Source organism: Molossus molossus, unplaced genomic scaffold (genome assembly GCF_014108415.1).
Source record: "Molossus molossus isolate mMolMol1 unplaced genomic scaffold, mMolMol1.p scaffold_m16_p_13, whole genome shotgun sequence".
NCBI lineage: Eukaryota > Metazoa > Chordata > Mammalia > Chiroptera > Molossidae > Molossus > Molossus molossus.
In genome coordinates this window covers 60,854,423-60,877,072 of record NW_023425348.1, presented here as the reverse complement: position 1 = coordinate 60,877,072, position 22,650 = coordinate 60,854,423, and the positions used below count along the sequence as shown (strand labels likewise).

Below are 22,650 nucleotides of genomic sequence, written 5' to 3'. Positions count from 1 at the left end.
TTATTTTCCACAATGCATAATTTTCACTTATATATGATGGCCTAAGCTCCCTGTGTAGTATTTCAACAGAGACACCAAATTAACAATTTGAATTTATATGAACTGGTATAATACTTGCAGGATTGAAGATATTTCATTTAAAACTTTTTACACCAAAGTTATATTTCTATTTTCCTTCTGATATACATGGTCTTAAAAATAAGTTCTCTGTAAAAATTATACATAGACACATGAAGCTAATGAAGCAACATTAAGTGAATATGCTGGTTCCCTAAGGGAAGAAAGCACAAGATGAAATTTCAATACCAGAAAAAGTACTCACTGTTTTGTGAAAAAAAATCTTAAGTTCTATATTATAAGGGATTATTATATATATTCTACTAAAGCTGAAAGCAACTCTTACATTTGTACAAGTTGGGCAGCATTAGAATAGAGCTACAAGAGATTCATAAAAGAGGAGCAACCTCTTTACCATTTCCTTTTTCTAGCCTTGAGAGACTGGAAGTATGCTATAGATCTCCAATGTTTTTTTGTATTTTTCAAATCAGATGAAAATACTTTCAAAATGTAAAATATACAGTTTGTTATCTTCTGTTCTATGACAGTGCAACATTAAAAGGCTTTAAAATACCAGGTCTTTTTGGACATCCCAAAGTGTGCTTGCACTCTTCTTAAAAAGGGCCTCCTCGTTAGAATTCAAGTTAACTTTCACAACATCTGAGATACCACTTTGCCCCAAGACACACGGGACACTGAGAAAGATTTCTTCTTTTATTCCATATAAGCCCTAAAAGGCAAAATTAGATTATTGTTCAGTAACCTGACATGGGAAAGCAGCTATGCAAGAGAGCTTCAGAATAAGAGTACACTGGAGAGACTACAGAGTACAAGAATCACTCAGAGGGTAGTTAAGTGATCAACGACAATACCAAGAGCATCCTAATTTCCTATGACCATGTGGAACTTGTGTTCAGTAACATGAACAATGTGCCAGAGGCCTTTAAGGGACCAAGAAAGGCACTGTCTACTTTACCCCTTACTGGGTCATCCTTCTGTCTAAGGGAAAGGATGCCATGCAGTCCTTCATGATGTCATTTTATGTGATAAAGAACTGTGTTTGGTATAAACTACATCAAGGGAACAGTGAATTCTGAAGCAGGAAGTGGCTGAGAAGGCTCTGTTTTGTATAAATTAACCTTTACACCAGGGAGTACCACTGAGTTTAGGACAACAGATGCTACAAATGACACCTCAAGTCTCCAGAGGTGAAACCTCCAATGGAACCTATGGATATGGTTACTCTTCTCATGCCAAGCGAGGGTCCCCACCAGTTGTCAATGGAATGTACTCCTGCCCTCCTGGATACTTCTATCCACTGCCTCCACCTGACTTCTATCCTAAACCTCCCATGATGTACAGGGTCCATGGCATAGGTGCAGTCATGGCCACTGCCCTATCCTGGGCCTAGTGAACCTCTGGTCAACAGCCCTAACGTTCCCTCTACTGCAGCTGAATCCAAGGTCGCAGAAGCAGCTGCCAGAAAGTCGATTAAAACCTGCACAACCCACACAATGCCTGCATGCCCATAAACAAGTCTCTGCCTCCTCCCTACTATCCCTGGAAGATAACAAGACCCAGTAGATGCCTCATACCTCCCTATCTCTCACCACTCATTGCTCTTTCCTACCCCACCCCTTGGGGTTGAGTCTAGGGTTGGGGGAGGCAATGGGAAGGTCTTGCTCTTCCTCCAGGTCTGATTATAAACAGTTACCAGGAACTAGCATTCAGTTATACAGAGGTGAAGTTTTTTAACTCAAGCTTCCAGAGTTGAGTGGCATCAGGAAGAAGGTCACTGTGGCTGGGGAAAGAAACCCTCTGCTTCCCTGCCCGTGTTCCAGGAATTTGTTTCCCTCTACTTTCTCTGTCTCTCTTCCTTCTAGACGGGGCTTCTCCGACTAGAACTGAAGAATGCATGTCCATCCCATCATGCCATTTGCGGGCTGCTGGGTGGGCTGAAAACAAGGGCCCTGGCCCTGGGACCCAGCCTGGCCCTGCGTGCTGACCATGACCTGCTGCCACCCCCTCAGCCTATCCTCTTTCTTTCGGTGGCCTGACGCTGCTTGCTTCTGCCATCACCATGCACTTCCCTTCACTCTCTGCATTTCAACAAATGACCTTCTTTCAGATCCTCAAGTGTCCTCAACTTACCTCTACCTCAGATTCTCTTGCACAAGTGTTCCCTCTGCTTGGAATATTAGTCCTGCCTCTCAAATAAACTCTTACTTATTACTTGGATTAGGTCACATTTTACTTCTTTGGGGAGACTTCCCTAACCATCACCTATGCCCCCTTCCCAGAGTAGTTAAATTCTCTGATTGTTTACTCTTAGTACTTTTTAGTTTTTCATCATAGCACTTGGCATAATTTGTTATTATATATTTACTTTTGTAATTGTTTAATTAAGTCCATTTTTTTCATTAACTTCTATGAGGTCAGGGTCTCTGTCTTTTGTTCACCATTATATTCTCAACATCTTGTAAAATGCCTGGCACATAGTAAGAACTCAACAAATATTAAAGATAATAAACAAAGATCAATTTGAGCCTACCTTAACCATAGTGGAAACTGGATGCACTCTTCGAAGATTTCTCAAAATTGATCCTACCAGATCTGTCACAGATAGGCCAATAGCCCAAGAGGTGTACCCCTTCAGCTTGATAATTTGATAGGCACTACAGTCGTAGAAAGTAAGAAAATCAAATTAATGAGAAGTCAACTTAGAGAAAAGAATATATTTCAAGCATCCATTTTGAAACAACCTACAAGTCAAAGTCATTCCATTAAAATTTCCTTTAAAAAAAAAGAAAGAAAGCCCTAGCCGGTTTGGCTCAGCGGTTGGAGCGTCCGCCTGCGGTCTGGAGAGACCCGGGTTCGGTTCCCGCTTAGGGCATGTACCTCGGTTGCAGTTTGTCCCCGGCCCTGGTTGGTCGTGCAGGTGGCAGCCACTCGATGTGTCCCTTTCACATCGATGTTTCCCTCTCTCTCTCTTCCTCTCTCTCCCTCCCACTCTATCTGTACAAAAAATGGGAAAATGTCCTCTGGTGAGGATTAAAAAAAAAAAAAAAGGAAAGAAAGAAAGTAGCCCAAGTGTCTATCAGTAGACGAATGGATAAAAAAGCTGTGGTACATATACACAACGGAGTACTATGCAGCTGTAAGAAAGAAAGATCTCTTATCCTTTGAGACGACATGGAGGGACCTGGAAAGTATTATCCTAAGTGAAACAAGCCAAGCAGAAAAAGACAAATACCACATTATCTCATTTATATATGGAATATAATGAACATAACAGTCTGAGGAATAGGGTAGACCTAGAAACATGGAAGTAGGGTACAGACTGACAGCCCGCAGGAGAGAGGGTGGTGGGGGAAGGAAAGAGATAAACCACAGAACTTATATGCATGTATGCATAACCAATGGACATGGACAACAAAGCAGGGGACGGGGTGGGGGTGATAGGAAGGAGGGTGTCAGTGGGGTAGAGAAACATCTGTAACAAAAATAAAATAAAATAAATAAATAAATAAAATTAAAAAAAAAAAAAAACAGAAAGAAAGCTCTGGCCGGTTTGGCTCAGTGGTTAGAGTGTCCAGAGAGATCCAGGTTCGGTTCCCGCTAAGGGCACGTAACTTGGTTGCAGTTTGTCCCTAGCCGTGGTTGGGTCGTACAGGAGGCAGCCACTCTATGTGACCCCTTCACATCGATGTTTCTCTCTCTCTCTCTCTCTTCCTCTCTCTCCCTCCTACTCTATCTGAACAAAAGATGGAAAAATGTCCTCGGGTGAGGATAAAAAAAAATTTTTTTTCTCAGAGATTTCATCTAGAAATGATTTATAAATAAGCCCTACAGGTTTCTATACTACACTCATAGACTTCATTATTCACTTTTTTTTCTTGGTTTTGGTGTGGGTGGTGGTTGTTGGTGGTATGATAGTGTGGTGTGGTGGTGGGGGGATAATGGTGGTGCATTATTCACTTTAATCATAAAGCCAGAGTATTAGGGCATATACGCCACTTAAGATGAAAACTAGTTTTAAACTTTTTGTATTATTGGTTTTTTTTCTTACTTTTTTATTGAATTCATTGGGGTAACATTAGTTAATAATATTACATACGTTTCAGATGTGTAATTCTATAGTACATCATCTGTATATTGTATTGTGTGTTTTGTACTATTGCTTAAATATCCAAACATAGAATCTGATCACCTTGAAAGTTAGTATATACATCTTGCTAACCACTTAAAATTGTTACTAGGGTACAATGTATACAATTTAAGCCATGTGCACATATTTTTCCTAAGAATATATCTTTAAATCAATAATATATAAAAGTATGAGAAAATGTTCATGATACATTTTCAAAGGACAATAACACGGTCTTAAACACTATGTAATTTCTTTTATCTTGGGCTTGTGAAAAACATAATACATTTTTATAGTAACTTTAGAATGCATTAATCCACCAAATTATTAACAGTAATTATTTCTGAGTGACAGGCTTAAAGATGATATCTTCTCCGTGCTTTCCTGAATATTCTTGTTTTCTCCGATATGTATTATATTTTTGTATTGCCACCAACAGTGGTCTCAGGTTTGGATTAACTCAAAGGACAAAGAGGTTTTAACATAGCAGAGTTTATTCAGTTTTGAGAAAAAGATCCAGGACTGGAAACACAGAATGTACAGCATTATTATTCGTATCAGGCTGTTTTACAACCACTACACACAGTTTCGAGGTGCCAGGGCAACACGTAACACACTTGGTTGCAAAAGATAAGACCGACGTGTAAATGGACCACCTCAGCACATAACAGTTGAGCCTGGACTGTACTCACTGTGGTGTGCTGGGACTTGACTGTCAATCCAGAACCAGGGGCACTATTAGACAGATTGGTGTCAAATTAGGATTAGCTTTCAGACACTCAGTTGGTGTCAAATTAGGATTAGTTTTCGGATTCTCAACTCAATATGACCAAGACTCTGTGGGGTAAGTAAAAGGAAAGGGAGGAAGATTATGCCTACTGAATAGTTAATTGGTGGTGTGTAAGTTGAAGAAAGCTCTGCAGTAGGTAACTGGAGAAAAATCTTATCAGTGGAATCTAGATGACAGATTTACCCTCTCAGGAATTAACAGAATGGCTTGAGGAAGAGAAGAGGGCTAAGAAAAAAATGGCTACAAACATAATCCTTTAGTTGTTATTAACCCTCCTAATGAAAATACAACTGGTGTAAAAGGAAGGCTAAAGGGAGCAAACAGAACAAGCAGCTCTAAGACCGGTATTTTAAGCCAAAAACTGATCCATGTTATACATTAAATGTTCTATTGGAACCTAGAAGGATATTCTATTAAATTCTGATGTCACCCCCCTGCAATTGGTGGACAACTACTGGAAAATCAAAGACTAGAATATAAAAGAGTTGAGTTAGCCTGGCCAGTATGGTTAAGCGGTTAGAGCACTGGCCCACAGACCAAAAGGTTGAGGGTGTGATTCCCGGTCAAGGGCATGTACCTCGGTTGCAGGTTTGATCCCTAGCCCAGGTCCAGGTCTTGTGGGAGGTAACCAGTTAATGTGTCTCTCTCATCAATTTTCTTTCTCTCCTCCCTTTCACTCTATCTCAAAATCAGTGGAAAAATATCCTTGGGTGAGGACTAAAAAACAAAACAAAGAGTTCTGTTGTTTTTAGATAAATATTATCAGTATTCTGAGGATTTTTGTTGTTGTTGTTAATCCTTTCCTGAGGATATTTTTCCATTGATTTTTAGACAGAGTGGAAGGGAGGGAAGGGGACAGAGAGGGAGAGAAACATCATGTGAAAGAGACACATTGACTGGTTGCCTCCCGCACAACCCCGACTGGGGCCAGGGATCAAACCTGCAACCCAGGTAGGTGCCCTTGACCTGGAATGGAACTCAAGACCCTTTGGTCCACAGGCCAATCAATGCTCTAACTGTTGAGCCAAACCAGCCAGGGCTGAGGATTTTTTTTTTTAATACTCACCCAAGGATACTTATTTCCATTTATCTTCAGTCAGAGTGGAAAGAGCAGGGAGAGGGAGAGACACATCAATGTGAGTGAGACACATAGACTGGTTGCCCCCTGCACGCCCCCCACCAGGGCCAGGCACCAAACCACAACCAAGGCACATGCCCTGGGCTGGAATCAAACCCATGACTCTTTGGTCCGCAGGCTGACGCTCCAACTGCTGAGCCAAACTGGCCAGGGCTGAGTATTTTTAAATTATTATAGATCCTCTGCTAAGTAACCAAAGGGTAAATAATTTAATTTTGAACACTGTGTTGTTGAGAGGACTAACTAGAATGAGTACTGATCTACAATGTGTTATGGTATTTGGTATTCAAACCACAAAGGACTTCAGTGGGAAATGTCATCTTAATCATTTTTCATCTGGTGTGCCACATGAATTTTTAAAGCATGTAATATCTAACTATTTAGTCAGGGCACTGATCTCTTTTCCTTTAGACTGTCAAATAAAAAAATGACAACAGCTAACACAACAATAGTCCAGTGTGAATGAATCAAAATTATACCTGTGTTGTGCTAGAGAGTTTTAGTGATTAGTGTATGTGTGCCATGAAATGAAAAGGGTTGAAAATCGCTGCCTTATAGCAACAGTGTTTCAAATTAAAAAGGAACTAATATTCACTGTGGTACAATTATGCATTTGTCAGAATGTATTCTCATTGTTAAGCAATGCATGACTGTAACGGAAACAAAAAATTCACTAGAGAGATTCAAAGGCAGATTTGAGCAGGCAGAAGAATGAATCAGCTAAGTGAAATAAGCCAGTCACAAAAAAAGACAAATACTGTATAAATCTACTTATATAAGAGACTTACAGTAGTCAAAAATCATAGAGATAGAAAGCAGAATATTGGTTGGCAGGGCCTGGAGAGAGAGGGAGGAATGAGATTGATTGTCTTAGTTTTCAAGATGAAAGAGATATGAAATAGATGGTGGTGATGGTTACACAGCAATACAAATGATTTTAATACCACTGAATTATAAACTTAAAATGGTTAAAGATGGTAAATTTTGTGTATTCTATCAAAATAAAAAATTGAAAAAAAAATACATAAATTAGTTAAAATGTTGAATATTAACCCTAATAGAACTAGGTTATCAGCACTATATGGTATGTAATCCTTGATTTGTGCATTGCACCAGGACTAGAAAACTGGAAGTAAGCACACAGATCCTGAGGGCTATGTAATAAGAACTATATTAAAAACTACTGGGGCCCTGGCCAGTTTGGCTCAGCAGTTAGAGCATTGTCCTGCAGACCAAAGGGCTTTGGGTTTAATTCCTGGTCAAGGGCACATACCTGGGATGCAGGTTCGATCTCCACCCCTGGTTGGGGATCTGCGAGAGGCAGCCAATTGATGTGTCTTTCTCACATCGATGTTTCTCTCTCTCTCTCTTCCTCTCTCTCTCTCTCTCTCTCTCTCTCTCTCTTCCTCTCTCTCTCCCTCCCTCCCTCCCTTCCACTCTATCTAAAAAAATCAATAGAAAAATATCCTTGAGTGAGAATTAACCAAAATATTTTTAAAAATTTAAAAACTATTGGGAAACATCACTAATCATGATAGAAATGCAAATGAGCTCTAGCCAGTTTGGCTCAACGGTTAAGAGTGTCGGCCCTCGGACCAAAGAGTCCTGGGTTTGATTCCAGTCAAGGGCATGTACATCCGTTGCAATTTGTCCCTGGTGGTGGTCTGGGTCATGCAGGAGGCAACCAGTCGATGTTGTCTCTCACATTAGTGTTTCTCTCTCTCTCTACCCCTCCTTCCCACTGTATCTGAAAACAAATGGAAAAATATCCTCGGGTGAGAATTAAAAAAAGAAGAAATGCAAATTGAAACCACAATGAGATTATCACCTCATGCTTGTCAGAATAGCTATCAATAAATCAACAAGTAAGTGCTGGAGAGGACCTGGAAAAAAGAAAACCCTGTTGCACTGCTGGTGGGAATGAAAATTGGTACAGCCACTATGTAAAACAGTAGGGGGGTTCCTCAAAAAATTAAAAAGGGAACTACCTTATGACCCAGCAGTTCCGCTTCTGAGTATTTAGCCAAAAAAAAATCCAAAACACTAATTTGAAAAGATATATGCATTCACATAGTCACTGCAGCATTGTTTATAATAGCCAAGATATGGAAACAACCTAAGTGTCCATCAATAGACAAATGGATAAAAAAGATTTGGTACATATATACAAGAAAGAATTAAATCTCACCATTTGTGACAACACTGCTGGACCTAGAGGGTATCAAGCTAAGTAAAAGAAGTCATATAGAGAAAGATAAATACTTTATGCTTTTACTTATACCTGGAATCTAAAGAACAAAATAAATGAACAAACAAAACAGAAACAGACATATAGATACAGATAACAAACAAATGATGACCAGATGAAAGAGGAGTTAGGTTTAGGTTCTATAACTTTTATTAATATGTAACCTGACTAAAGCATAAAGGAAAATTATGTGTGTTGTTAAGGCTGATTTACACAGTCAGACATATCATTTATAAGTAGACCTAGTTAACTTCTAGTCATCTGCATTGGCTTGTTTTTTTTGTTTCTTTTCATCAAGTCATTTGATGAACACAAGTTCTAGGTGCTATTCTAAGCATTTTACATGTACTAACTCATTTATTCTTCATAACAGCCCTCTAAGGTGGGCTCTATTATTATCCCCATTTTTAAAACTTGGAAACTGAGCGTTTGAAATTTTAAATAACTTCCATAGTCACACCACTAATAAATAATGAACCCAGGTTTCAAACCTGGCAACCTGGTTCCAAAGTCCATGCTCATAATTAATTGCTAAATTATCCTCAAACATAGGAGTTCTTGTGAAGTACATTTTCTTTGTGAAAAATGCCCTCCAAATAACTATGCATAATATAAGTCTGAATTCAAGGATTTTCATAGGTTAAAATTATTTATGTCACAAAACACAAAGAACTATATGGGTTTTTTTGTGATATTTGTTCTTACGACTGATTATTAATACATTAAGAAACTTAATGAGTACTTTACCTCTCAACAACTTGTCGATGGATATTTTTCCATTGCTCCTGGTCTGAATCAGTTCCTAATTTAGGGTTTAGACTCTGCAGAGTAACACCAGCAACATTCACCCCACTCCATAAGGGCACTGAAAGAAATGTATCTCAGAATGAGCTCATCTTACTAGTATTGCATCAGTTGTTTTAATTTACTAATTTTTTTTATAAACTTAAATTACTACCTTATGCCATATATAAAAATAAGTTTCAAATAGACAAAAAAGGGAGATGTAAAAAATAAAATTATGTTAGAAAAATACGTGGTAGAATTTATTTATAATTATGTGATATAGGAAGCATTTTAAAGGAAGTTACATTACAGAATCCACAAAGAAAAGAATGGTTAAAAAGATAAAATATTACAGGCAAAGAGGGAAAAGAGCAACAAATTAATGCCATATTTCTCAACAGTAACAAAGAGCTGAGGGGGAATAACTGTTGATCTAGAATCTCATATCCAATTAAACTGTCATTCAAGAATAAATTGAAGCTGCCCTGGCCAAGTAGCTCAGTTGCTTAGAGCATCGTCCTGATACACCAAGTGTGCAGGTTTGATCCCCAGTCAAGGCACATACAAGAATCAACCAATGAATGCATAAGTAAGTGGAACAACAAACTGATCAATCAATCTCAATCTCTCTCTCAAATCAATAAATAAAAACTTTTTTAAACTTAAAAGAAAAGAATGAGTGAAGCTAAAACACCTTTACATAAACAATACTGGCAGATTATATATGCCTCAGGAAAAAAAAAAGTAAAGGAGTTAGATGCAGAAAATACAGACAAGCAATAAAATTGGCAAACATGTTTATAAATCAAAATAATAGTATTAACTACTCAAATAATAATTAGTTTGGGGGATATAAAAACAGGATGAACCATAAAAGTGGCTAATAATTGCATATATGACAGAAAGAGGATGATTAAACTTAAAGCATTCCAAGATCTTTGTATTGTTCCAAAGAAGAATGAAAACACTAATTACTTTGAGGTAAAGTATGGATGCTAAAAATTTATAGGTAACCACTTAATAAAGTGAGTGTACAATCCAAAGTAATGATGGAAATTTAAGAAAGCTTAATCAATTCAACAGAAAAAAAAACAAACAAAAGAAAATCTTGCTGAATAGAATACTAAATATATTCAAATTAATACCAATCAGAATATACGGCTTTGTTTTCAAATAAAATAATGTAATATTAAATGTGAGAAATTGAAGCCCTGGCTAGTTTGGCTCAGCGGTTAGAGCATCGGCCTGCGGTCCTGAGAGACCCGGGTTCAGTTCCCGCTAAGGGCGCGTACCTCGGTTGCAGTTTGTCCCCGGCCCTGGTCGGTCGTGCGGGTGGCAGCCACTCAATGTGTTCCTTTCACATCGATGTTTCTCTCTCTCTCTCTCTGTTCCTCTCTCTCCCTCCCACTCTATCTGAACAAAAAATGGAAAAATGTCCTCGGGTGAGGATAAAAAAAAAAAAAAAATGTGAGAAATTGAAACGTAACTAAGAAAATTATTTTTAAAGACTTTCAGGAAGACCCTGGCCAATCTGTCTCAGTGGTTAGAGTGTTGACCCGCGAACCAGAGATACCCGGGTTCGGTTCCCGCTGAGGGCACGTATCTTGGTTGCAGTTTGTCCCCAGCTCTGGTTGGGATCGTGTGAGTGGCAGCCACTTGATGTGTCTCTCTCGCATTGATGTTTATCTCTCTCTTCCTCCCTCTCTCCTTCCTGCTCTATCTGAGGATAAATGCAAAAGTATCCTCCCGTGAGGATTAAAAAAAAGACTTTCAGGAGGAAGAGCTGAGTTAAGACAGTAACACAAGCCATCAAGTCAAATTAAGTATTTGTCTAAGTCAAAATCAAAAGTATTTATTTTAACATGACCCTTGTAAGGAAAAAAAGAAGAAGGGCTCATTAAATATTTTGACTAAACAAATGAATCGCTGAATGAATGGTACCTATTCTTAATGGGTATATTGTCATTGTGGAAAGAAGATTCACACATATGACACAATTAGAGAACACTGTAAGAAGTATAAAGTTCTAATTGTTCTGCAGAGCTTAAATATTTAAGTTCAGAAAAGAAAGAAGTTGGTGTGGCCTAAGCAACAGTTTAAATCACATGTTATATAAATTTATTTATATGAAAAGTCTGGAATAAAACAAATCTATAGAGTCAGAAAGTAAATTAGTGGTTGCCTGGGGCTAGGGTACGGGTGAGTTCAGGAGTTCAAGTTTCTTTCTGGGGTGATAAAAATGTTAAATAATTAGATTGTGGAGATGATTGCACAACTCCGTGAATATACTAAATACCAGTAAATTATACACTTTAAATGGGTGAATTTTATGCTATATAAATAATACCTTAATAATGCTGTTTAAAAAATAACAATAAATAAAAGTGCTCCAGATAAGAGAAACAACTCATTGACTTTTAAAACAGCTATATACATAATTTAATGAGTGGTAACTAAATCAGTGATGCAAAAGACAAAGTAAAGGAATAGAAAATGGTAAGATACACCAGGGAAATAACAATAAAACAAAAGTTACACAGCTATATTAATATCACAAAAAATAGACTTTATGCCCGGCCGATGTGGCTCAGTGATTGACATCGACCCATACACCAAGAGGTTGCTGGTTCAATTCCCAGTCTGGGTACATGGGCCAAACCCCCAGTGGGGGTCATGCAGGAGGCGGCCAATTGATGTTCTCTCTCACTGATGTTTCTCTCTCTCTCTCTCTCTCCTCTCCCTTCCTCCCTTTCTAAAATCAATAAAGAAAAAAAATTGTTTTAATAGACTTTTAAAAAACTAAGCATTGCCCCACTTGTGTGGCTTAGTGGTTTGAGCATTGTCCCATGGACTGAGAGGTCCAGGTTCGATTCCTGGTCAGGGCACATGCCCAGTTGCGGGCCAATCCCCAGTGGGGTTGTGCAGGAAACAGCCACATTGATGTTTCTATCTATCTCTCTCGAAAAAGTCAATAAAAACTTAAAAAAGAAAATAAGCATTGCCCTGGCTGGTTTGGCTCAGCAGTTAGAGAGTCAGCCCACAAACCCAGGAGTCTCAGGTTCAATCTCTGGCCCCTGCTGGAGTCGGCAATCAATCAATGTCTCTCTCTCACACCAATGTTTTCTCCTCCCTCTCCTTCTCTTTCTCCTCCCTCTCCTCCCTCACCCTATCCCTCTCCCTCTCTAACACTCTATCTAAAAACTAATGCAAAAATATCCTCAGGTGAGGATTAACAAAAAAAGAAAGAAAAAAAAGAAAAACATCCTTATAGATAAGAAGTGTGATTACATAATGAAAATGGGCTCATACTTACCACTAGAATCACCATGTTCTCCAATGATCCAACCATGGCAACTAGTGGGATGGACACCCAACTTGTCTCCAATTAGATAACGGAAACGGGCAGAGTCTAGATTACAACCACTTCCAATTACACGAGTGGCAGGTAAACCACTTAGCTTCCAGACCACATATGTCAAAATATCCACTAGGGAGAACAATTTCTTGTTAGAAGAAGATTTACAGTAACTTCTTTTTACAATTCGCTTTTCTGAATAGATTGATAAATACAGATTTATTACAGAATTCAACAAGGAGATATTCCTAATCTCTCATATAGGTTTTAAAAGGTTAAATTATTCACTGTCAGATTTTTTAAAAATTCTCTTTTAAGATAATGTATGTGTCTATCTGTATATTTAATAGTCAGTTAATTCTACCTCCTTAAGATTGCCTAGATTTTTTCCTCTCCATCGCCACAGTCTCATCTAAGCTATCAGCATTTCCTACCTAGAACAAGGCCACATGTACACTCAGGGCGGTATGCAGGTGTGTGCGTGCTCAGGAAAAACACGAGAAGATCTTAAGCTTAAGCTCTGTCTGATCATGAGGCTCTGTGCAAGCAGGAAGTATACCGCACAGCTGTAACCTGGCTAGCTGAGGGTTGAAGGCATGCCCCAACATGTACACAGCCCCTTCAACAAAGACTGGGAGATATTTTTTGGTTCCACATTTAAAGAAAATTCTGTCCAATCATTAGCTGATCACAAAACAAACAGATAAAAGACGTCTGGGGCCACACACAACAAAGAATACAGACTTTGCAAAATCAGTTCACAAGTCATGAAATAAACAAATGACAACTACAACAAGCATCGGCAACAACAAAAAACCTGGGAGGGAAGACTTTGGTTTATACAATTTTCATATTAGCAGGAAGAAACCTTTCAATCCTTCACCATTGAGTATGATGCTAGCTGTGGGTTTTTCATAAATACCTTTTACCAGGTTGAAGATTTTTTTCTATGCATAGTTTACTAAAAAATTCTTTTTTATTTTATTAAAAATTTTTTTCTTTAATAGTTTTTAGAGAGAGGGGAATGGAGAGGGAGAGAGGGATAGAAACATCAATGAAAGAGAATATCGAGCCCTGGCCAGTTTGGCTCAGCGGTTACAGCATCGGCCCACGGACCAGCGAAACCCAGGTTCGGTTCCCACTAAGGGAATGCACCTCAGTTGTAGTTTGTCCCTGGCCCGGCCGGGGTCATGTGGGTGGCAACCAGTCGATGTGTCTCTCTCACATCGATATTTCTCTCTCTCTTTCCTCCCTCTCTTCCTCCCGCTCAGGTGAGGATAAAAAAAAAAAAAGAAAGAGAACATTGATTGGTCACCTCCAGCATGTCCCCCAACTGGGGACTTGGCCCACAACCTGGGCATGTGCCCTGACTGGGAATTGAACCAGCAACCTCTTTGTGTATGGGTCAATGCTCAACCACTGACTACACGGGCTGGGCTGATTTTTTTAAAATCATGGTTGGGTGTTTACTGATTGTTCATGCTAACAAACTACAGCAAACGACTTCAGGCACAGCCCAAGTTGTCTGATCCAGGTTCTGAACCATAGAACCTTAGCGTGTGCACGCATGGATGTCTGACAGATTTCCACAACATTTCTGCTGTAACAGCAAGCCCTTTTATTAATAATTTTTGTATAAACCCACACATTTATAGTTAATTACTATTTGACAAAGAGGGGAAAAACATACAATGGAATAAAGATAGTCTATTCAATAAATGGTGTTGGGAAAATAGGCCAAATACATGCAAAAAAAATGAAATTAGCCAGCCAGTGAGGCTTAGTGGTCGAGTGTTCACCCATATGCACCAGGAAATCACCAATTTGATTTGTGGTCATGGCACATGGAAGAGGGTATATGGGGGATAAATGGTGATGGAAAATAAATAAATAGCTATAAAAATGATTTTTGTGTTCAAGTACAATTCCTCTGATATCAGTATAGCCACTTCAGTTATCTGTGCATTCCTGTGTGTTTGAAATATCTTTTTCCACTCTTCTACTTTCAACCTGTGTGTTTGTTTTTGCTAATCCTCACCCAAGGATATTTTTTCATTGATTTTTTTAGACAGAGTAGAAAAAGGGGAGAGGGAAACATTGATGTGAGAAAAACATATCAACTGGTTGCCTCCCGCACAAACCTGAAGGGGGCCAGGGATCGAACGTGCAACCCAGGTACTTGCTCTTGACCGGAAATCGAACCCGAGACCCTTCAGTCCTCAGGCCGATGTTCTAACCACTGAGGCAAACCAGCCAGGGCTTATTTGTGTTTTTTAATCTAAAGTGAGCTACTTGCAATTAGGCAAGAAAAAGAAATCAAAGGCATCCAAATTGGTAAGGAAGTAGTCAATTACTATTTGAAGACAACATGACCCTATATATAGACAATCCTAAAAAATCCACAAACACACAGAAAAAAACAACTATTAGAGGTAATAAATTAACTCAGTAAAGTTGAAGGATATAAGATCAATACCCAAAAACCAGCTATATTTCTATAAACTAGCAATGAACAATCCAAAATGGAAAATTAAAAAACAAAGTTTACAGTAGAATAAAAAAGAATATGTAGAATAAACTTATCAAAAGAAATGCAAGAATTATACACTGGCCCTGGCCGGTTTGGCTCAGCGGTTAGAGCGTCGGCCTGCGGTCCGGAGAGACCCGGGTTCGGTTCCCGCTAAGGGCACGTACCTCGGTTGCAGTTTGTCCCCGGCCCTGGTTGGTCGTGCGGGTGGCAGCCACTCGATGTGTCCCTTTCACGATGATGTTTCTCTCTCTCTCTCTCTCTTCCTCTCTCTCCCTCCCACTCTGTCTGTACAAAAAAATGGAGAAATGTCCTCGGGTGAGGATTAAAAAAAAAAAAAAAAAAAAAGAATTATACACTGAAAAGTATAAGACATTGCTGAAAAAAATTAAAGACAAAAGAAATGAAAATACATCCTACGTTCATGAATTAGAAAAACTACTATTGTTAAGATGGCAATACTCCCCAAAGTGGTTTACAGATTTATTCATTTTCTATAAAATTCCAAAGGCCTTTTTTCCCCCCAGAAATGGAAAAGCCAATCCTAAAATGCATTTGAAATCACAAAGGGGCCCAAATAGTGAAAACAGTCTTGAAAAAGAAGAAAAATGTGCCCTGGCCAGTTTTGCTCAGTGGTTAGAGCATCGGCCCACAGACCAGTGAGTCGCAGGTTCAATTACTATCAAGGGCAGGTACCTTGGTTGCAGTTCGTCCCTGGCCGTGGTCAGGTCGTGTGGGAGGCAATCAGTTGGTGTCTCTCTCTCACATCAATGTTTCTCTCTCTCCCTCCCTCCCAATCTATCTGATGATAAATAGAAAAATATCCATATGCATGTATGCGTAACCATGGACAAAGACAACAATGCTGGGGACAGGGCGAGGGGGGGGATTGTGAGAGGGTGTCAATGGGGGAAAAAGGAGAAACATCTATAACAAAAATAAATTAATTTAAAAAAGAAAAAAAAATATCCTCAGTTGAGGATTAAAAAAAGAAGAAAAATGAAGGAAGAATCATATTTCCTGATTTCAAAACTTACACTAGAGCTACAATAAGCAAAACAGAATGATATTGGAATAAGGCCAGACATATCAATAAATGAAATAGAATTGAGAGTCCAGAAATAAACTCACTCATCTATGGTCAATAGATTTTAGACCAGGGTGCTATGACCATTCATTGGGAAAAGAGTAATCTCTGTACAAATGTTGTTGAAAAAACTGGATGTCTACATGCAAAAGAATGAAGCTTGCCCCTTACCTCACACCATGGACAAAGTTAATTCAAAATGGATCTAAGACCTAATTATAAGAGCTAAAAATATGGGGGTAAATCTTCATGACTTGGGATTTGGCAATGATTTTTTAGGTGTGACACCAAAATCACAACAAAAGGCTTTTAAATAGATAAATTGGACTTTATTAAAATTAAACATTTTTGTGGATCAAAGTATACTATCAAGAGAGAGAAAAGATAATATACAGAATATATTTGTAAATCATATATCTGGTAAGAGTCTTATATCCAGAATATACAAAGAACTCTATTTCTCAACAACCAAAATACAAACAACACAATTTAAAAATAAGTAAAGAACATGGATAGATGTTTCTTCAAAGAAAATATGAAAATAGCCAAAAAGCATTGAAAAGATGTTCAATATCATTAGCCACTAGGGAAATGCATATTAAAACCACAATAAAATATCACTTCACATCCATTAGAAGAGTTAAAATCAGCCCAGCTGGTGTGACTTAGTGGATTGAGCATCATCCCATGGACTGAGAGGTCCTGGTTCAATTCTGGTCAGGGTATATGCCCAGGTTTTGGGCTCGATCCCCAGTAGGAGGTGTGCAGGAGGCAGCCGATCAATGTTTCTCTCTCATCGATGTTTCTATCTCTCTCTAAAAAACATCAATAAAAACATATTTAAAAAAAGAATAGCTAAGCCTGGCCAGTGTGGCTCAGTGGTTGAGCATTGACCCATGCACCAAGAGGCCACCAGGTTGTGGGCCAAATCCCCATTGGGGGGCATACATGAGGCGGCCAATCGATGTTCTCTCTCATCAATCTCTCTCTCCCTCTCCCTTCCTCTATCTCTAAAAATCAATAAAGGAAAAAAAGAAATTAAAAATAGAACTACCATATGATCCAGCAATCCCACTTCTGTGTATACATTATTCACAATAGCTAAGATATGAAAACAACCTAGGTGTCTGTCTATGGATGAATGAATAAATAATATATGTGGGGAAGGCAAAGAGGAGGGTGCAGTGGGGAGGAGGGGGTCAATGGGGAAAAAAGGGGGAAACATCTGTAATACTTTCTACAATAAAGATAAAAAAAATTTTAAAAAAGAATATGTGGTATATACATATACAATGGAATATATGGCTACAAGAAAGAAAAAAATCCTGCTATTTGTGACAACATGGATGGAACTTGAAGGCATTATGCTAAGTAAAATAAGTCTGACAGAGAAAGACAAGTATTGTATAGTGTCACTTATATGTGGAATAACTCATAGAAACAGAGTGCAATAGGGTTGGGAAAGGGGGAATAATGAGATGTTGGTTAAAAGATAAACTTAAACTTCCAGATAAAAATTAGTACATTCTGGGATCTAACATACAGCACCAGTGACTATAGTTAACAATAATATATATAGGTTGCTAAGACAGTAAATCTTAAATGTTCTCACCACAATAAAGAAATGGTAATTACAATCAGACTTCCATATCTACAGGTTTCACATTTGCATATTCAACCAACCAAATGCAGATAAAAAATATTTGGAAAAAAATTCCAGAAAGTTCCAAAAAGCAAAACTTGAATTTGACGTGCACTGAGCACTAGCACTATGTTGATTATACACAAATGAAGTAATATGTAGGCATATCCTTCTGTAGTCTATATGCACTCAGTAAAGTTGAAGGATATAAGGTTATATGCAACTACTACTCCATTTTATATAGGGGACTTGACCATCCAAGAATTTTGGTATCCACAGTGGTACCAAATCCCCTGAGAATACCAAGGAATGACTGTATGTGAGGTGATAGAAGTATTAACTAACCCTACTGTGGTAATTGTTTTTCAGTATGTAACCATATCAAATCACACTGTGCACCTTAAACTTGCATGATATGTGGCAATTATATTTCAAAACAGCTGGAAAAAAACTCATTGTACTGTATACTTTGAATGGGTATAGTTTATTATATACAAATTTTACCTCAATAAAGTTATGTTGTTTATTTTTAAAGGAATGGGCCCAGCTGGTGTGACTCAGTAGGTTGAGCATTGTCCCTTGGACAGAGAGGTCCCCAGTTCGATCCCCTATCAAGGCACATGCTTGGGTTGCGAGCTCAATCCCCAGTAGGGGGTGTGCAGGAGGCAGCCAATGGATGTTTCTCTCTCACATCCATGTTTCTCTCTCTCTCTCTCCCTTCTTCCCTCTCTAAAAACTCAATTTAAAAATCCATATTTTTTTTTAAAAAAAGCAATGGTCTGGAAAGACCATCCTTATGCAGCTAAAGAGAAAAGACTCACCTGGATTGGAGACAACAAGTATCTTACAGTCAGGACTATGATGGACTAGGACAGGAATGACTGTTTTCATGATATTCACATTACGTTGAACAAGGGAAAGACGACTTTCTCCTTCCTGTTGCCGTACACCTGCTGTGACAATAATTAATTTGGAGTTTGCAGATACACGGCAATCTAAAAGGGAAACAAAAGGCAATATTTGGATCAAGATAGCCATAATCACTGTGCCTTAATTCTTTAAAAGTCTATTGTATGACCATCATATTAAAATACTCATATGCCTTCATGTCTGGCATTTGGAAATGAACAGCTTTCCATGTAGTAATGTTATTCTGTAAAACCTGAAGGAAGTCTTGTCACTATAACTTACAAGTTTCACACAGTTGGTTTGTTTGTGTGTTTGTTTTTAATAATAACAGAACCTACTATTCTTTTAAGCCCACATTCCAATTTGTTATTAAAGCCCGAGGCAATGCAAGTCAGCCTCTGGCTTCTTAGAAACACTATATAGATATTAGAAGCTTAGAACTCTGAAAACGTATGTATCTGTTTCAGGATTCTAAGAGTAAGAATGTATTTATTTCTGATTATAAGGAACTGGATTTGAGATCACAAGCAAATTCTTGATCCACACAAGAAAATAAACTACCTTCTAAATCTGATAATGTTATAAACTGTTTCACCTATGAAATCCAATGACTAGCATAATATGATGCTCACTATCCAATACTGGACTTGTTTTAAAGCATTATATACCTGAAAGTTATTTATCATATGGATGTCAACAATTAAATTAGATAAAATCTCCTCTATATCCCATCTCTATTTTTAAAATTATTTTTATGCTCTTTTGAAAAGGAAATTTGTTCAATTTTAAGGATATCAATTCTTCATTTATAGTCATTTTCATCTTTCTATCCTAATTATAAACTATAAACATTTTATGTTTTTCCTGCTCCAGTAAAAATTTTAATTAGAATGGCATTTCTTCAGCTGATGTGTGTTACATAAAAAAATTAAAAAACAGCACTGGCCAGTTTGGCTCAGCGGTTAGAGCGTCGGCCTGTGGTCCAGAGAGACCCGGGTTCAGTTCCCACTAAGGGCATGTACCTTGGTTTCGGTTTGTCCCCTGCCCTGGTTGGGTCGTGTGGGTGGCAGCCACTCGATGTGTCCCTTTCACATCGATGTTTCTCTCTCTCTCTTCCTCTCTCTCCCTCCCACTCTACCTGAACAAAAAATAGAAAAATGTCCTCGGGTGAGGATAAAAAAAAAAAGACTAAAAGACTATCTCTCCCAACCAGCCAGTGTGGCTCAGTGGTTGAGTATCAACTCATACACATGCCTAGATTATGGGCCAAATCCCCAGTGGGAGGGGGAGGGCATGCAGAATGCTGCCAATCAATGTTCTCTATCATCGATGTTTCTATCTCTCCCTCTGTCTTCCTCTCTCTAAAACCAAAAATAATTTAAAAAGACTGTCTTTCCCTTCTATCAAGTAAAAGATCTACAGAAGTTCTCTCTCTGTACAGTCTACTCATTCTTGTTCAAAGACCTTGCTTGACATTTACTTTCCATAAACTCTTATCTAAGCAGAGAAATCCAAAGTAATTCTCTCAATTTCTGTCTCTCTCTTTCCCCATCCCCGTTCTCCCTGCCTTCTCCCCACCTCAACTTTTAGAGGACACAGGGACATAAAATCCTTGAAGCTTTCTTTAGAGTCATCTCTCCAGTTCAGATTGATTATTTGAAATATTACATCCAACAATGTCAATTTTTTTTCCTTTAGAAAGAGAGGAAATGAGAGGGAGAGAGAGAAACATTGATGAAAGAAAACATTGATTGGCCGCCTCCTGCATGCCCTCCAGTGGGGATTTGGCCCACAACTTGGGCATGTGCTCTGACCAGGAATTGAACCGGTGACCTCTTGGGGCATGGGTCGATACTCAACCACTGAGCCACACCGGCTGGACCCAACAATGTCAATTAAAGTGTATACCAAAGTGCCCTGGCTGGTTTTGCTCAGCAGTTAGAGCACTGGTCTGCGGACCAAAGAGTTTCGGGTTCGATTCCGGTCAAGGGCACATACCTCAGTTGAAGTTCATCCTTGGCCCTGGTCAGGTCATGCAAGAGGCAACCAGATGATGTGTCTCTCTGACATCAATGCCCCCTCCCCCTTATCTGATGATAAATAGAAAAATATCCTCAGGTGAGGATTTTTTTTAAAAATGTGTATACCAAAGTAAAATATCAAGTCTTCATAATCTGCCTGAAAATTATCTTACTAACTTTGTGTCTTATTTTTATGTCAGATTTTCCAGGTGCCCTGATGTTGTTAATGCTATCATCTCCCTGTTACTTATTTCCCTTTTTAAATATAACTCAATGCTCCAAGAGACAGTAAATCATAATGGTCTGGAGCAAAGACTCTAAGGTCCAACCACCTATATTTTGACTTTGCCACTTCCTAGCTGTGTAAGCCTGGACAAGTATTTTGCCTGTTCCTCTAACCCTCAGTTCCTCCTCTGCAATATAGAACCATTAATAGTTTTTCCTTTAGATGATTCAGTGAGTTTATATACTCAGAACAGTGCCTCATACATATTAAATGTTCAATAAATGTCAGCCATTATTAGTCAAGTACTTCTCTAAATACCAATTCCTCTGTTAAGCATTCCCTAATCATATCATTCATAAATACTACTCTCTTACTTCACTGAATTTTTATAGCACTTACTGCCTATAATTCTCAAATAGTCCTTATATATAGTACTTTATGTTATCTTCTGATGGTTATGTCATATTTAACCCTTAACTTGATCATAAGATCATAACAAGTTCTGATTTCATATTCCTCCCTTTCTTCCATACATTTTTTTTTTTTTTAGGGAGAGAGAGATAAAACATTGATGTGAGAAACATCGATCAGCTGCCTCCTGCACGCCCCCAGTAGGAGATCAAGCCCAAAACCTAGACGTGCCCTGACCAAGAATCAAACGAGAATCTCTCAGTCCATGGGACAACACTCAATTCACTGAGCCACACCAGCCGGGCCATGTTCAATAGTTTAATTATTATTATTTTTTTAATCCTCACCTAAGGACACTTTTTGCATTCATCTTCAGATAGAGTGACAGGGTGAGAGGGATGGAGGGAGAGAGAGAAACATCGAGGTGAGAGAGACACATTGAATGGCTGCCACCCACACGATTATAAACGAGGTACGCATCCATAGTGGGAACCGAAACCGGGTCTCTCTGGACCACAGGCCAACACTCTAACCACTGAGCCAAACCGGCCAGGGTTCAATATTTTAAATGTTAAAGTTAACAACTCTGTAAAAAATTATACAAATTAACAGAACATTGCCAATATCTTGGAAACCCCCATATGCTTCCAAGGTTGCATCTACATCCTTCATACTCAGAGATTACCAACCATTCTTAAGTAGTGAAAATCACAACATTACCTTTTTAAAAAGGTTACCACCTATGCCTATTTAAACAACATATTCAGTTTTGCCTTGCTGGTGTGGCTCAGTGGACTGACCGTCATCCCATGGACGGAGAGGTCCCAGTTTGATTCCAGTCAGGGCATGTCAGGTTGTAGGCTTAACCCACAGTAGGGAGCGTGCAAGAGACAACTGATCAATGTTTCTCTCTCACATCTATGTTTCTATCTCTCTCTCCTTTCCTCTCTAAAAAAAAAAAAAAATCAATAAAATATATTTTAAAAAATAATAAAATAAACATTAAGTTTTATGGGTTTTTTTTTTTTTTAGAGAAATTTATTAATTAGTTTAGGGAAGAACTGCCATCTTTTCAGTATTTGGTCTTCTTATAAAGGGATTGAGAGTAGGTAAAGGTTGATTCAAACCTGAGGGATAATCTAAAAATAACACCAAATTGGGCAGGTGTGGCTCAGTGGCCAGTGTCCACCTATGCACCAGGAAGTCGCTGGTTCCACCTCTGGTAAGGACACATGCCCAGGCTATGGGCCTGATCCCCAGTGGGGGGCATGCAGGAGGCAGCCAACCGATGTTCTCTCTCATCAAT

General features: G+C 38.6%; 1 protein-coding gene and 1 pseudogene across 2 annotated transcripts in view; one reads left to right on the top strand and one right to left on the bottom strand.

Moving 5' to 3' along the window:
* Positions 1–513: 513 nt before the first annotated feature.
* The window catches only part of LOC118627853 (L-lactate dehydrogenase C chain), a 35,798-nt gene continuing 13,661 nt past the window's right edge, over positions 514–22,650 (bottom strand). For both annotated transcript variants that reach the window (XM_036258306.1, XM_036258305.1), the window contains exons 4-8: positions 18,599–18,772; positions 12,480–12,653; positions 9,128–9,245; positions 2,609–2,732; positions 514–787 (exon numbers count right to left, since the gene is read on the bottom strand). In XM_036258306.1, coding sequence (XP_036114199.1) covers positions 623–787; positions 2,609–2,732; positions 9,128–9,245; positions 12,480–12,653; positions 18,599–18,772 — 755 coding nt within the window. In that variant the 3' untranslated portion in view covers positions 514–622. The remainder of the gene's footprint in view (positions 788–2,608; positions 2,733–9,127; positions 9,246–12,479; positions 12,654–18,598; positions 18,773–22,650) is intronic.
* LOC118627730 lies at positions 862–1,641 on the top strand (annotated as a pseudogene).